This window comes from Anthonomus grandis, chromosome 6 (genome assembly GCF_022605725.1).
Source record: "Anthonomus grandis grandis chromosome 6, icAntGran1.3, whole genome shotgun sequence".
Classification (NCBI taxonomy): Eukaryota; Metazoa; Arthropoda; class Insecta; order Coleoptera; family Curculionidae; genus Anthonomus; species Anthonomus grandis.
In genome coordinates this window covers 16,700,378-16,714,580 of record NC_065551.1, presented here as the reverse complement: position 1 = coordinate 16,714,580, position 14,203 = coordinate 16,700,378, and the positions used below count along the sequence as shown (strand labels likewise).

At 33.2% G+C, this 14,203-nt stretch overlaps 1 protein-coding gene across 1 annotated transcript; it reads right to left on the bottom strand.

Annotated features, from left to right (window-relative positions):
- Positions 1 to 2,800: 2,800 nt before the first annotated feature.
- Positions 2,801 to 14,159, bottom strand: LOC126737971 (uncharacterized). Its single transcript, XM_050443110.1, has 7 exons — positions 14,022 to 14,159; positions 13,773 to 13,945; positions 5,046 to 5,172; positions 4,836 to 4,994; positions 4,524 to 4,783; positions 4,161 to 4,472; positions 2,801 to 3,189 (listed from the first exon to the last, which is right to left on the bottom strand). The coding sequence occupies exons 2-7, from the start codon at positions 13,927 to 13,929 to the stop codon at positions 2,855 to 2,857; spliced, it is 1,350 nt and encodes a 449-aa protein (XP_050299067.1). The 5' UTR covers positions 13,930 to 13,945; positions 14,022 to 14,159; the 3' UTR covers positions 2,801 to 2,854.
- Positions 14,160 to 14,203: the final 44 nt, after the last annotated feature.

Here is a 14,203-nt window from a genome sequence, read left to right as displayed (position 1 = left end):
AAGTCTCTGATAAGAACGTTCCTATGTCTTACATTAAATTTACCAGGTACTGGGTACTGTTAGTTGAATGTGTTTTACTGTGCAGATAACTATGAATAACGCCGAATTAGCTCAAATGCATTTCATTTATGGCCTTGCAGATGGAAATGGTGCAGAAACCCGTCGAATTTATCATGAACGCTTTCCCGATAGACCGATTCCAGCAGAAAGAACTTTCATAAGACTCCATGCCCGTCTGTGTGAGACTGGATCTGTCAATGCTCATGCTAAGCGCGTTGGTAGACCGAGGGTAATAATGACGCCACAACTAGAGGAAGCAATTCTGCAAGCAGTGGAAGACGATCCGTCAACTAGCACGCGAAGATTATCGTTACAGTTTAACATCAGCCACGAAAGTGTTTGGAGGGTTTTGCACACAAATTTACTTTATCCATTCCACATTCAGCTGGTGCAAGCACTGTTGCCAACAGAATTTCCTGCACGATTAGAGTTTTTCTAGTGGTTTCTTCAAAAAACTGCCCAGAATCCAAATTTTACGGCTAAAATTCTTTTTACAGATGAGGCCTGTTTTTCACGGGAAGCCATCAGAAACTTCCACAATAACCATCTTTGGGACTTTGAAAATCCCCATGCCATTGGAGAAGGTGGATTTCAACAGCAGTTTTCCGTGAATGTTTGGGCTGGTGATCATCTTATCTGACCGCACTTTCTCCCTCCTAGGCTCAATGGTGATACTTACAGACAATTTTTAGAAGAAATATTGCCAGATTTATAAGAAGACGTACCACTAGCAACAAGAAATACCATGTGGTTTATGTACGACGGTGCACCTGCTCATTTTAATCTTGTCGCTCGAAACTATCTAAATGATACTTTTGCTCAGCAATGGATAGGTCGGGGGGGACCTCAGCTATGGCCAGCACGATCCCAGACCTGAATCCTCTGGACTATTTCTTTTGGGGATATCTGAAATCGCTTGTTTATGCGACACCAGTTGTGGATGAAAACGATTTGAGAAACCGGATTGTAAACTCTTCTAATGTCATACGCAACACACCAGGAATTTTCGAACGTGTGCGCCAGTCGATGGGAAGAAGATTGCGTGCCTGTATTGACAGTGGTGGTTCTCATTTCGAGCATTTGATTTAATAAAATTTTGATGATATTTAAAACTAAAGTAAGTTTTTATTATTTTTCACAAAAAATTAAGCGATCGTATTTTTAATTGCTTAAATTTGTACAAATATATCGCACAAAAAAAATGGTGGCGTACACAAACAACAAATAAATTTTAAATAGGTAACCATTTGCGACGCAATTGCATTAAAATTTAAACATCAAAAATAGCATCTTATTAATTTTTGTTTTCGGTCAAGGTTTTTTCTTAGTTGTTAAATAATAAACATGCTCGTAATTTTTCAGTCAATTTTAAAGCATTTTATTTTTTTTATGGAGGCCCGAGACGTGCTGAGATATGATTTTTAATTATTTATTTCTAAACGAAACAAAAAATTCTATGTTATACGCAAAAAATTTAAGAGACAAAAAAGTTTCATTTTTAGCTGCTTTATTTAAAAGAAATATCATACTTACATAAAATGTACCGGGCGATATTTTTTTTACAAAAAAATCATCCGACTTAGCTTGTAGGCACGCCCCTGACATTTCTAAGCTAGATGTAAGAATTCCAAAAGGTACCTTATAAAGTTACTAACAAAATGTAAAGATTTCAACAAATTCGGTAAATGCGTTTATGAGATATTAATAAAAAATTGATTAAAAAAAAAAAAGTTTAACACCCTGTATCTCGAAAACGAAGCATTTCCGGACATATGTTTATTTGAACTTTTTTACTTAAAATATGGCAAGGAATCGCCCCTTAAAATTAAAGTCATCACTTATGTTACACCCTGTATAATAAATATAATATATTATAAATATTAAAAAATAATTGACAAATGCACTTTAAATTACTTTATCAATAACTTTTTAAAACTATTATAATATCGTGTAATAAACTGTGTTAGTTCAATATTTAAATTTTTTTGGCTATGACTTCTATAACCCTCAATTTTTGTTTTTACATTTTGCGGTAAAATCTTAAGATTTTCGGAAGCAAAAATAATATATTTCTTTGCAAATGAGATTTGTTAAAAAAATATGATTGTATTTCATTTTTTCTTTTAGAACGGGTGCTATAATGATGATCAAGCTCAGTGAAAAAATGTTTTATTTTTTAGTTGAAAACGCTCTTATTTTCTTTCTATTTTTACTTTACGACTTTTACTTTCCTTCTATGTACAGTGTTTTCCACATTAATAGGTACAGCTATCTATAAAAATCAAAATATAGATGATTTTATGAGGGTTTGTAATTAACAAGTGTTTATCAAGGGACAATTTACAACAATTCTATAAAAATGACGGCCACCAGACAACGGTCATTTTTGAGAATAGTGGCCATATGCAATAGAAGTCCAGATATATTTATTAGGTTCGTGCTGCTGGTCCGTTAAGAGCAGCATACTTTGACATTTCCCATTCCTATCTTTCGTATTGCAACGATATTGGCAACACCGGAATTACCACACCTGTCCTCTGACATTGCAGACCAACACAAGCAGGCACACCGCACGACATTTCTGAAGACACGTAGAAAGTTAATCTTCCGGAACCATGGTCTGCAGAGTATATAAGGAGCCGGGTCGCAAAACCAGTTTTAGGACGGCTTAGCGTGTATAAAAATATTTTTTGGTAATGCTGGGAATTAAATAAAAAACCCTAAAGTAAACGACTCAATATCAAGTAGAAATTATATTAAAAAATATAATACAATTAAAAGTATAACCACCCATTCAAACCCTTTGATTAACTCCCTCCAAATTTTTACAATATCCGTTGCCCACAGCCGAGTGTTTACAAAATATCCGCAGCGACTTCTGTATAATGTTCCTAGGAGATTCATTCCCTTTGCACCGCCTTAAATTGACTAAAACTTGCCCGAAAAACACGTGACAAGGAGTCTTGGCGAATATGTGCAGTCCTTCGTCATCTGCCGTTACAACCTCTCTGCGTAAGCTCTCGAAAGACCGCCTTCCTTGCATGATGAAATTTTCCAATTTGTCCTTGGCAGAGGGTTCCCCGGGGAAAGGCAGGAATTCAATGGGTTCCATTGTTGATAAAGACGTTCCTAGTAAATTATGAGCATTCTTAAGATATGATTTAATGTAATAACTTAATGAACAAATAGGAAGTGGGATAGACATCACATACCAAATTCTTAGGATAAGGGCAACTTCTAAGTTAAAATCTTATAATATCTTTAAATATTATCGCAATGTTTCTATTTCACGACTTTGGCCCTTAGCCTGATAATACACACCAAGTGGCGCTTTTCATGTATTTTAGTTTATAGGCGGTTTACAAATTTGATGTGAGACAAATGCTGTAGATGGCGCGCATGTGTGTCTTGGGGGCGTGGCTCGAGTATGAGATAACTGGGTCCCTTACGAACATAGTTGGTGACATAGTTTTCGTCAGGAGCGCAAGTTTCTTGCGCGTGCTTACGACCATGAATGAACGTCAAGTACCGACCGCTGTTGTGCAACGTATTGTCATTCGTTTTTTAGTGTGGGAAGGCGTTTAAAACACGGAAATTTTTCTCGTTTTGGCGAAATCAGTTCGGTAGTGAGTGCCTGAAGGGCTGATGTGTTTAAATAGGCCAAAGCATTTAAAGATGGCCACAAAACCGTCGAGAATGTGCCGCATGACCGTCGACCGCGAACCATCATTACAGTAGACAACATTCGGCGCGCACAACTTCCTGCACATCCATAACGTTCCATCCATGCTGTATACGACTCTACTGCTCTGTATACTAACCTCCTAAAAACACACATGAAACCAGCTTATTCCTCGAAACGGAGGAGCATTCTAGCACGAAGTGCGATTCTCCTTGATCTCCAGGAAAACTTTTGAAAAGGTACATACAACATGTGTAGCTAGTAAGGAAAAGTACCTTGTAATTTTTATTTACAGAAAAACTAAATTTTTCCAATAACAAATAAACGTGTCAGAGCGTTTGTCTCGATCAAATTTGAACCACTCTCGTATATCTCATCGGCGAAAAACAATAGGTATTTTGATCTAATTAACTCTTACCGGGCGTCACGGAAAAGTCTTCAATATCATCCCACTGAAGTTGTGAGCCATTTCTAATGCTGTCAATCTTAAAGCTGAGGCCTCCGTGTTGCCAGAGCTGAATCACTCTAATGGCAAAATCTGCCAGTTCAGAGCTGAGTTTCGACCAGGTGTTGCTCAGAGGTGTACTTTCAAATAATTGTTTATAGGTTAAGTTTGTTACTACTACACCTGGCCAATCGCAGATTATATCATCTAAGGTTTTCAGTTTAGGAGTTGTTACCACAGTACTCATTTCGGTGAATTTTAGTATAGTGTTGATTTCATTTGTGTCTTAAAAAAAATAATATTTGTAGAATAAGAATATTTAGACTTATAGTTTACCATTCGTTTTCTCTTCGACAATTCGTTTCTGACGTCTCCCCATAATTCCTCCTTTTAGCAGCATGTCTAAAAGGCCCTTCATGCCAAAACTGATTCCAAGTGGGGGAAAGTCAACCGTGCGTTTGCGTCTTTTCATCAATTTATTCGCTCTTTTGGCTCTTTTTATTTCGAGAGCCTCATGAGAAAGCTTTAGCGAGGAAGAGTTTTGTAAAGGTGCAAATTTGGTTGTTTGAGAACTATTTGACAAATTTGTGACGTTCCTAGGAAAATATTTAATAAAACTCACTTTCTATTTAATGAAATATTACTTACTTTAGTTTGCTTGGTTCAGGATGAATCAAAGTAAGTTTAATAAGGAATCCTCCATATTCTTGTTTAATTTTTTCCAAAACTTCTAACTGGTCCTGGCTCCAATTGCTTATAGGGTGAACTAAATGGATTGTGGCATTGTCTAGATGATGATCTGTATTACTAAACCAAAAATCAATAGTAAATTTATAATTTTTATGGCATTTTTGCTACCTGTGTAGGCATCTTGGTATTCGCAGAGTAATGCTTGAGGTACCCATAGTGGAAATCATCAGTAACATCATCATAAATAGCACCAGGAACGATATGAGGGCCGTCATCCAACAAGGACTAATGTAATCTTCAAGAAAATAAATATTCTTGATTCTAAATATACTAATATATTTATAAAATAAAATTCTAATTTTAAAAATAAAATTGAGAATGTCTCTGCTCATTTTGGTTATTTTAACTGGTATGCGGAAAATGATTTGGGAATTACTTTAATAGGTCATTATGACGCCTGTAATAACTTAACTCGCTTCCGTTACTATACATTAAAGTGATGTTTTTTTGTTCATTTTAAATAAATTTAATTTATAAAGAATATTTAATTTTGATGGCTGATCAAATATTTTGTAAAAAAATTCTGAATTTGATCAACCTGCCAAGACGCTCCACAAACAGAGAGAACGTGGCTTAATTACATGGTCTGTTATTCATCTCAATACGCAGTCGATAGAAACCAGCATTAATAAAATTAATGTTTTTACTCAGAAAAAAACAGAAAACATACTCTTATAGATAAACCACGAACTGACATCTCTAGTTTATCTGAGAAGAACATCAGCCTAGGTCACTATTGGAAGCAAAAAAAACTAACTATATTATTGTCAATTTATATAATATATTATTGTCAATTTATATATATTATAGAACAAAAAATCCATAAGATTTAATTTATAAATTTGATATAATTTTAAGTGATTTAATAGATAAGAGTTCTTTCATTTTTTCAGAGGTTTTTTTTTTTTTTTTATTTGGACTTGTTGGGAGAGGAAATATGGTATATTAAAAGTAATTTAAGCTTTATTTTAAGCTCTCCTAATATAGTATTCTCTACCCATGTAAATTTTAAGGGGGTCAATTATTGGCTTCCCTGTACATTTTATAGAAAAAATGTAAGATATCTTTTTGAAGAGACCAATCTGGCAAACCCTTGTATAAAGTTTCAAAAAATTTTAATAAGCGAATCTTAAATTATTCAATTAAATGTAATTGCAAAATTAGCAAATTTTCGGTTCAGGTAAAACCAAATGGGCACCAGTAAAATGAATATTGTCACTGACGTGAGGAAAAGTGTCAATAAATCAGTGACAGTCGATATTTGAAAACAAGTATGAATTATTCAATCGGCGAAAAAATAGCCATAATTAAGTGGCATTATGCGGGAAACAGTTTTAGAGCTGTATCTGAAATGTTTTCAGTTTATTTCCCCACCAAGCCCATTCCGTCCATTTCAACTATTAAACGTATTGTCAATAAGTTCGAGTCTAAAGGTACCGTAATAAATAATTGTAAATGTTCAACTCAAGTAATCGAAAATAGAGCCGAAGAAAGAGAGAACAAAGATCTTAATATTCTTGTGGAGGAAAACAAGATAATACGAGGGTTATTGGGCAAGAGGTAAATAAACATCATACAACGGTATTGCGCACTTTAAAAAAAACACAAATATTATTCGTATAAATTCGAAAAACATCAAGAGCTGCAGGAAGGAGATGAAGAGCGAAGAATGGCATTTTGTTTTGAAATGATGGAAAGAGCGGTATTCTGCAGTTTAGCGGCTTTTGTTAAAACTAACGAAAAATGGTCGGTTTTTTTGCAAAATGGGTGGATTTGGATATATATTTTTCACTAAGAGTGGCCGAAAGCCAAATTTTATCACGAAGAGTGTTATCACGCACAAAATCACTTACTATGGGACATGAATGGAATAACGTCATTAGAATAACCCTGTATTCGATTAGTTTTGTCAACAAATAGGTGACAACTAAGGTGAGGTTAGGTGTGGTGTTGCCAGTTCTGTCGTCTACTGCGTTTTGTCACTCTGCAGCTTCAGCCTTATCCCCAGTGTGGCTGACTCATGAGTGCCTTCTCTAAAGTGGAGAATTCACTCTATATTTTTTTAGTCAGACTATAACCTAACAGCTGAAACCTATTTGGACTTATTGCAAAATCAAATTGGACCCGCCTTGGAAAAAGTTGTTCAGGAAGATCAAATGATCTGGTACCAAATGGATGGTTGCCCGGCCCATAATGCCCCTATGGTTAGAGAGTGCTTGGAAAATGCTTTTAACGGCAATATTATTGGTCCACGGTACCGGATACTTTGGCCAGCCAGGTCGCCTGATCTTTCACCCAATGACTTCTTTTTGTGGAGTCATTTATAAAAGTGTAAAATTTGAGTGAGAATCTAAACCAGTTACAAAACGCTATTTCGTTAGAATGTAATAAAATTTCCCAAATCAACTTAGTAACGTTAGAAATGAATTTTATGATCGGTTAGGATATTGTTTGGCTGTTAATAGGGGGGTTGTTTGAACATTTGATTAATTGATGTTTTTATGTAATTCTCTATTATTTTTAAAAAAGTTATTGTATTTTATTTTATTTTATTTTATTTTTCTACACTTAGTAAAATATTAAGTTCTCTCTTTTTCGGATCTATTTTCGATCTTATGAGTTAAACATTTACAATTATTTATTGCAATGTCTTTGGACTCGAATTTACTAACAATAGGTTAAATGGTTGAAATAGACCAGATAGGCTTGATGGGAAAATAAATTGAAAATATTTCAGATACTGCTATTGGTTTAATTAAATTCTAAGTATGATAAAATTTTTCTTTTTTTGGTTGTGAGATTGATAAAACGAAAAAAGAAACATTTCTTGTATTCGGCTGTACGTCAGATTTGACAAACCCTTATAACAAATTGTTTGTTGGTGGCTGGTGTCTGGTTTTACCTGAACCGAAAATTTGGTAATTTTGCAATTACATTTAATTGAATAATTCAAGATTCGCTTACTAACATTTTCTGAAACTTTGCACGAGGGTTTGCCAGATTGAAAGAAGTCTCTTCAAAAAGTTATCTTACATTTTTTCTGTAAAATGTACAGGAAGTCAATAATTGACCCCCTTAAAATTTACATGGGATTTCCTATGTTCCGCTCGGCGACGCACCACCCGGTATATTCTTTTTTCATATATTATACTTAAGTCACGAGAGTTTTTTGCTTTTGGTTTCACATTTCGCAAATAAGAGTAGTTTTTTGAGTTAGACTAAAAAAATCTCACATATTATCTTGTTGATAATAACGTATGGCCTTTTGCTTAAGCGCATTCTATTACGTAGTATTCTATTAAGTGGTATAAGCGTTTTTATAAATACCAGAAAATAGTAATATTGCTTACTTCGATTCATATAGCTTTGCTACCGTAAAATTTGTACAAAATAAAAGTTTTTTAAAAACCGATTTTCAGAATTTAAGAATCGAATTTTTGTTTTTTCGAAAAGTAAAATTAATAAATCAAGTATTTGCTTAAAAGTTATTAAATTCAACAGTGTGCTAGATTTTTTTGAAGAAAAAATACTTACATTGTTAGTATTATAGTATTTTTACTATTATAAATATTTTACATTATTTGCAAATATAAAAAAGCATAATTAAGATATTTATACTTTGTATTTATTTATATTATTAAATCTATAATTTTAACTTTTGTGTGTTTGATTCAGTTAAAAATATTTTACACCAGTTTCACAATATATACAGGGTGTCTCACGACGAATAGACGCGTTCGATATCTCGGAAACTAATTTTTCAAAAATTTTGAAAATTTGGTAACATGGCACAGTCGATGGGGGCTACACAACTAAAATATTTTGACAGTTGTGACGTTTCCGGTTATACCGGAAGTAGGTGTCAACTTCGTTATTTTAAATGGAACACCCTGTATATTTTTACATTTTTGGCTTTTACGTGAAATTCTAAGTATATTTTGTGTATAATGTTCTATACCTAAGTGTAACCGTTTTTGACATATTCTTAATTTCATGTGAAAAACTATGTTTATAAGCCCTAACATAATTACCGATTACTCCCTTTTAGTAGCCTTTATTTAATGGTTAGTCTTGGTTTTATTTTAGAGAAAGGACCACTTTAAAAGACTATTTTAATATTTGGCTAAAAAAAAGATACAGGGGGGTCAAAAACTAGCATTAAAAATTAAAATGAAAAAATCAATAAAAGTCAATTTTTTTAAATGGAAACCCCCTATTTTTATAATTTTTTCATAAAGATAATTAAAAATAAGGTTAACTTTATATAAGGTTATCTAGTCCAAAAATTGATAGTTTCCGAAATATTGGCAGTTTAAATTTGGCCTAATATTAAAACCCGTATAGTAACACGGCTTAAGTATTGTTGATTAGTTGGGCATAACGGTTGTCATAGTAACCGCTAGAAGCGGCAGTAAGATAATGAATTATAACAGAAATGTACACTTTTTAATTAAATTACACTTTTACGAAGAAAACTTAAATAGCAAGTAACTTATAAATTTAATGCATATAATCCATTGTCTTACTGCCGCTTCTAGCGGTTACTATGACAACCGTCATGCCCAACTAATCAACAATACTTAAGCCGTGTTACTATACGGGTTTTAATATTAGGCCAAATTTAAACTGCCAATATTTCGGAAACTATCAATTTTTGGACTAGATAACCTTATACAAAGTTAACCTTATTTTTAATTATCTTTATGAAAAAATTATAAAAATAGGGGGTTTCCATTTAAAAAAATTGACTTTTATTGATTTTTTCATTTTAATTTTTAATGCTAGTTTTTGACCCCCCCTGTATCTTTTTTTTAGCCAAATATTAAAATAGTCTTTTAAAGTGGTCCTTTCTCTAAAATAAAACCAAGACTAACCATTAAATAAAGGCTACTAAAAGGGAGTAATCGGTAATTATGTTAGGGCTTATAAACATAGTTTTTCACATGAAATTAAGAATATGTCAAAAACGGTTACACTTAGGTATAGAACATTATACACAAAATATACTTAGAATTTCACGTAAAAGCCAAAAATGTAAAAATATACAGGGTGTTCCATTTAAAATAACGAAGTTGACACCTACTTCCGGTATAACCGGAAACGTCACAACTGTCAAAATATTTTAGTTGTGTAGCCCCCATCGACTGTGCCATGTTACCAAATTTTCAAAATTTTTGAAAAAATAGTTTCCGAGATATCGAACGCGTCTATTCGTCGTGAGACACCCTGTATAGGACATCATATTAACCCTTTCGGTACTGCTGTCATATATAATATGTCAGATAATAAATTGACACATGGACGGCTGACCGATATATATGACATCATAATAAACACTCCCCTTAGACGACTGACATAAATATAAGACAAAGTTTAAAATTTTCTTTGCAGTATGAACGGCTGACCGATATATCGGTCATGATAACGGTACCTGGCATCCGAGCGACTGCTATATTTGACAGTAGCGGAAAAATACGACAATTGCCGAAATAAGGGTTTGTTTGTTGTTATTTCGGTAGTGGTTTGTTCGGCATTACTATTTGCGTTTAGTTGAGTTTTTATAGTGTGCATAGGCTGTTATAATGTCGTCCGAACAGCATCCAGGTCCATCAAGATCGAAAAGATTCCGAGCGGAAGAAAATGGCGGCGCTGATTTGGAAAATTATTGTGGCTTAGAAAAACGCGAAGTGCAAAATATAAAAGACATGTTACGTGAGTTATCTGATAAGGATAGTGACGATGATCCATTTATGGACAGTGGAAGTGAATACTTGCCAAGCGAAACTGAGAGTGATGACAGCATGGAGTACCTACGAGATAAGGGATGCAGACGACCAGCTTGGTGAACAGCAGGAAGATGATGAACAGAATTTACAAGAACAGGAAAATATTTCTGATATGCCCGACTACAGCGACATCACATTGAAATGGACCAACTTAAATTTTGAACCCAAGCTTCATGAATTCAATATGGTAAATAGTGGAGTAAAAAATCAGACGTTGACCGAAAATTCGCCAGAATTAGATTTTTTTTTAATCTTTTTACTGAAGAAACTGTTCTATATGTTATCCAAGAGACCAATAGATATGCAGATCAACAGAAAGAAAAAAACTCGAAAGCACTTAATTTAAATGAATTTTTTACTTTCATTGCTCTTACAATGCTAATGCCCAGAAATAAAAAATTAGAAGTAAATTGGTCCTTCGATCCCTTGCTATTTTCTCCTGTTTTTGGAAAACACATCTCAAGAGACAGATATTTTCAGATCCTAAGAAATTTGCATTTTGCCAATAGTGAAGAACAAGACACAACAAATCGTTTGTTTAAAGTTGAAAAGGTTCTAGAGCTTATTAAACAAAAATTTAAATCAGAATTTTACCCATTTCAAAACCCAGGTGCTTTTTAAGGGAAGACTTAGCTTTAAACAATTTATTCGAACCAAGCGCCACCGCTTTGGTATTAAACTTTATGTTTTGTGTGACTGCGAGACTGGATACCTTCTCGATTTTATTGTTTATATTGGGAAGGACACTTACGTTTCAGAACAAAACATTCCAGGTTTAGGAATTTCTGGAAATATTGTTGTCCAGCTTCTTCAGCTTTATCAAGAGAATGGTCATTCGGTCTTTACCTATAACTTTTATAGCAGTCCTGCACTTTCAAGCTGCTTATTTGATCATAAAACCAATTTCTGTGGCACTGTAAGGTTTAATAGATTACACATGCCTGTATTTAATGAAAAACTAAGTGAAGGAGACATTGCCTGGAGGAGTTCGGACAAGTATCTCGTTTTAAAATGGAAGGACCGGCGAGAAGTAACAATGATGCATAAAAATGAAATGGTTACTCTTGACAAAATCGACAGGACTACAAAAGAACACGTCAAAAAACCCTTGTGTGTGGCTGAGTATAATGCAAACATGGGAGCAGTAGATCGTTCTGACATGATGATGAGCAGCATTGATTGTCTACGTAAGACAGTTAAATGGTACCGGAAATTGTTTGTTCATACCTTAGACATTTGTATGCTGAATGCTCATGCTATGTACTCCACAAAGCAAACCACTCAAATTTCGCTTGCCAAGTTCCAGTTGAATGTTATTCGCCAAATGTTTCTAAGGTTAGTAGTATTTGTTTCTCGTTCTTCACTATTTTAGCTAAATATTTTGAAATTTTTAGGTATAGGTACGAGAAGAAACCAACAGTGATGTACACTGAAATAAATTCCAGATTAAGAGAGCGACATTTTCCAAACTTAGTGCCAGCTACTGAAAAACTCAAACAGCTCAAAGAAGAAGTGTTGTATGTTCACAAACCACTTTAGGCCAAAAAAACAGAAAGGCTTCCAGATATATGTGCAGGGAGTGTAACGTAGGTTTGTGCATAGTTCCATGTTTCGAGGTTTATCATACCAAAGACAAATATTAAATTTTAAACTAAAACAAGCAATGTCCTATAGAATTTGGAAAAATTTTAGTTCTTTTATGTATTTTTTGCATTCATATCAAGAATTTTTGTATGCTTTTCTTTTCTTCATAAATATTTAAACGTTTTCAATATGTTTTATTATTAAATCGATTAAAAAAATAATAATAAAAATATAGAAACATTTCTATTATGATATAATCTATATTTTGGTATATTGACCTATATATATATGACAGCCGTCTATCCGCCACAGTGAAAGGCAGTCGTCCATACGTCATAATAGGTAGTAAACAGGTCAGTACTGAAAGGGTTTAAAGTAAATATTTACACTTGAAATACATTCATCCTGTATAATGTTAACATATATATTTAATTATTAATTTTGTCCTTTTGGTACCACTATATATATTTTTAATACCAGTTTCGCAATATATAAGGTAATATATTAAAATTAAATGTTTATACTTCGTATTTCACCCTGTATAATGTACATTTATCCATTATTAAAATTTAACGCTTTCTGTCTCTTGACAAAAGTGTATAAGTTACGTTAAAAGTCATTTTAAAATTAAAGCAATGAATTTTGTCCTCATTTTCCTATAAGACAAAACACAGTGCGACGCGCCGCCTCTGACCTCACCCATTATGAAAGTATATATTTAGTTATTTCATAGACATATAAATAAGGATTATTTATATTTATTATTATATTTATATGTCTATGAGTTATTTAAACTTTGTTAAATAACAAACTAACAGATATCCCATTAATAAAAAAAATACGTTAAATTTTTGAATTATGTTAAATTAACCGTTAATAATATATTGGATACAATTCAAAACTAAAATAGGTAATGTTTATTTAACTAAAACCTGACCCACTAAACTTGTATTTGTATTGAGAGTAAACAATATTCTTTGAACCTAAACAGGAGTCTAATCTGAGCTTTAAATGTTTTAGAATAGCATTTAACGATAAAATGATTTCGTTTATTCAATATAGCATATTTAATTGAAATTATACTTTCTTCGACCCTGGATCACATTTAAAAAGAAATGTCTACCCAAAAAGACCTTCAATTTGAGGTATCACAAAAGCAGGTAGGCTCATTTAAAATTTAGGGGCTTTAATGTATAGAGCTTAACGGATTGCTCACCTACATATGATATTTCTTCTTTCCTTTCATATACATATTTGTACCAAATTTAGTTTTTCTAACTTTATTGATAAGATAAGATAAGATAAGACTCGCATTAAAAGTTTTCAAATGGACACTTGCATTTACATTATTATAAAGAGTAGTTTGTAGATGAATTATGTGTACAAAACATGAATACAAGGCTCTTAACAATTTACGAGAAGAAATTCAAATAGATTCTCCTGTCTAAAATTAAAAATAACTTACTTGGGAAATCGGTAAACACTGCCGTCGCCCCCGATGAGATTCCATACAGCCTTCCTTTGTCGAAGTTCACTCTTTTATTATTCTTTGAAACATTTCCGTCGTTTTCAACCATATACAGCAGCAGCGGAGACTTTTCTTCTGATTTTGGCTCGTCCATATTCCCTCAAAATATCCTAGCAAAATACAATAGTATACAAAAAAAAATCGTTCCAATGCTGGCAGTATTTTTCTTTAAGTAATGCTACTTACCGTATTATATAATAGTCAATTTTAGTAAACAAAATTAGTGTAAACATCAGCAAATATATCCGTCAGGTTAATGACAAATTGTTGTTTATTAACAATAGTGCCACCAGATGCCGGCTTGTGGGGAAGGGGGGAGAATTCTAATTCGTAGTTAAAAAGGAGCAAAAAACAAAAATGGTTGAGTG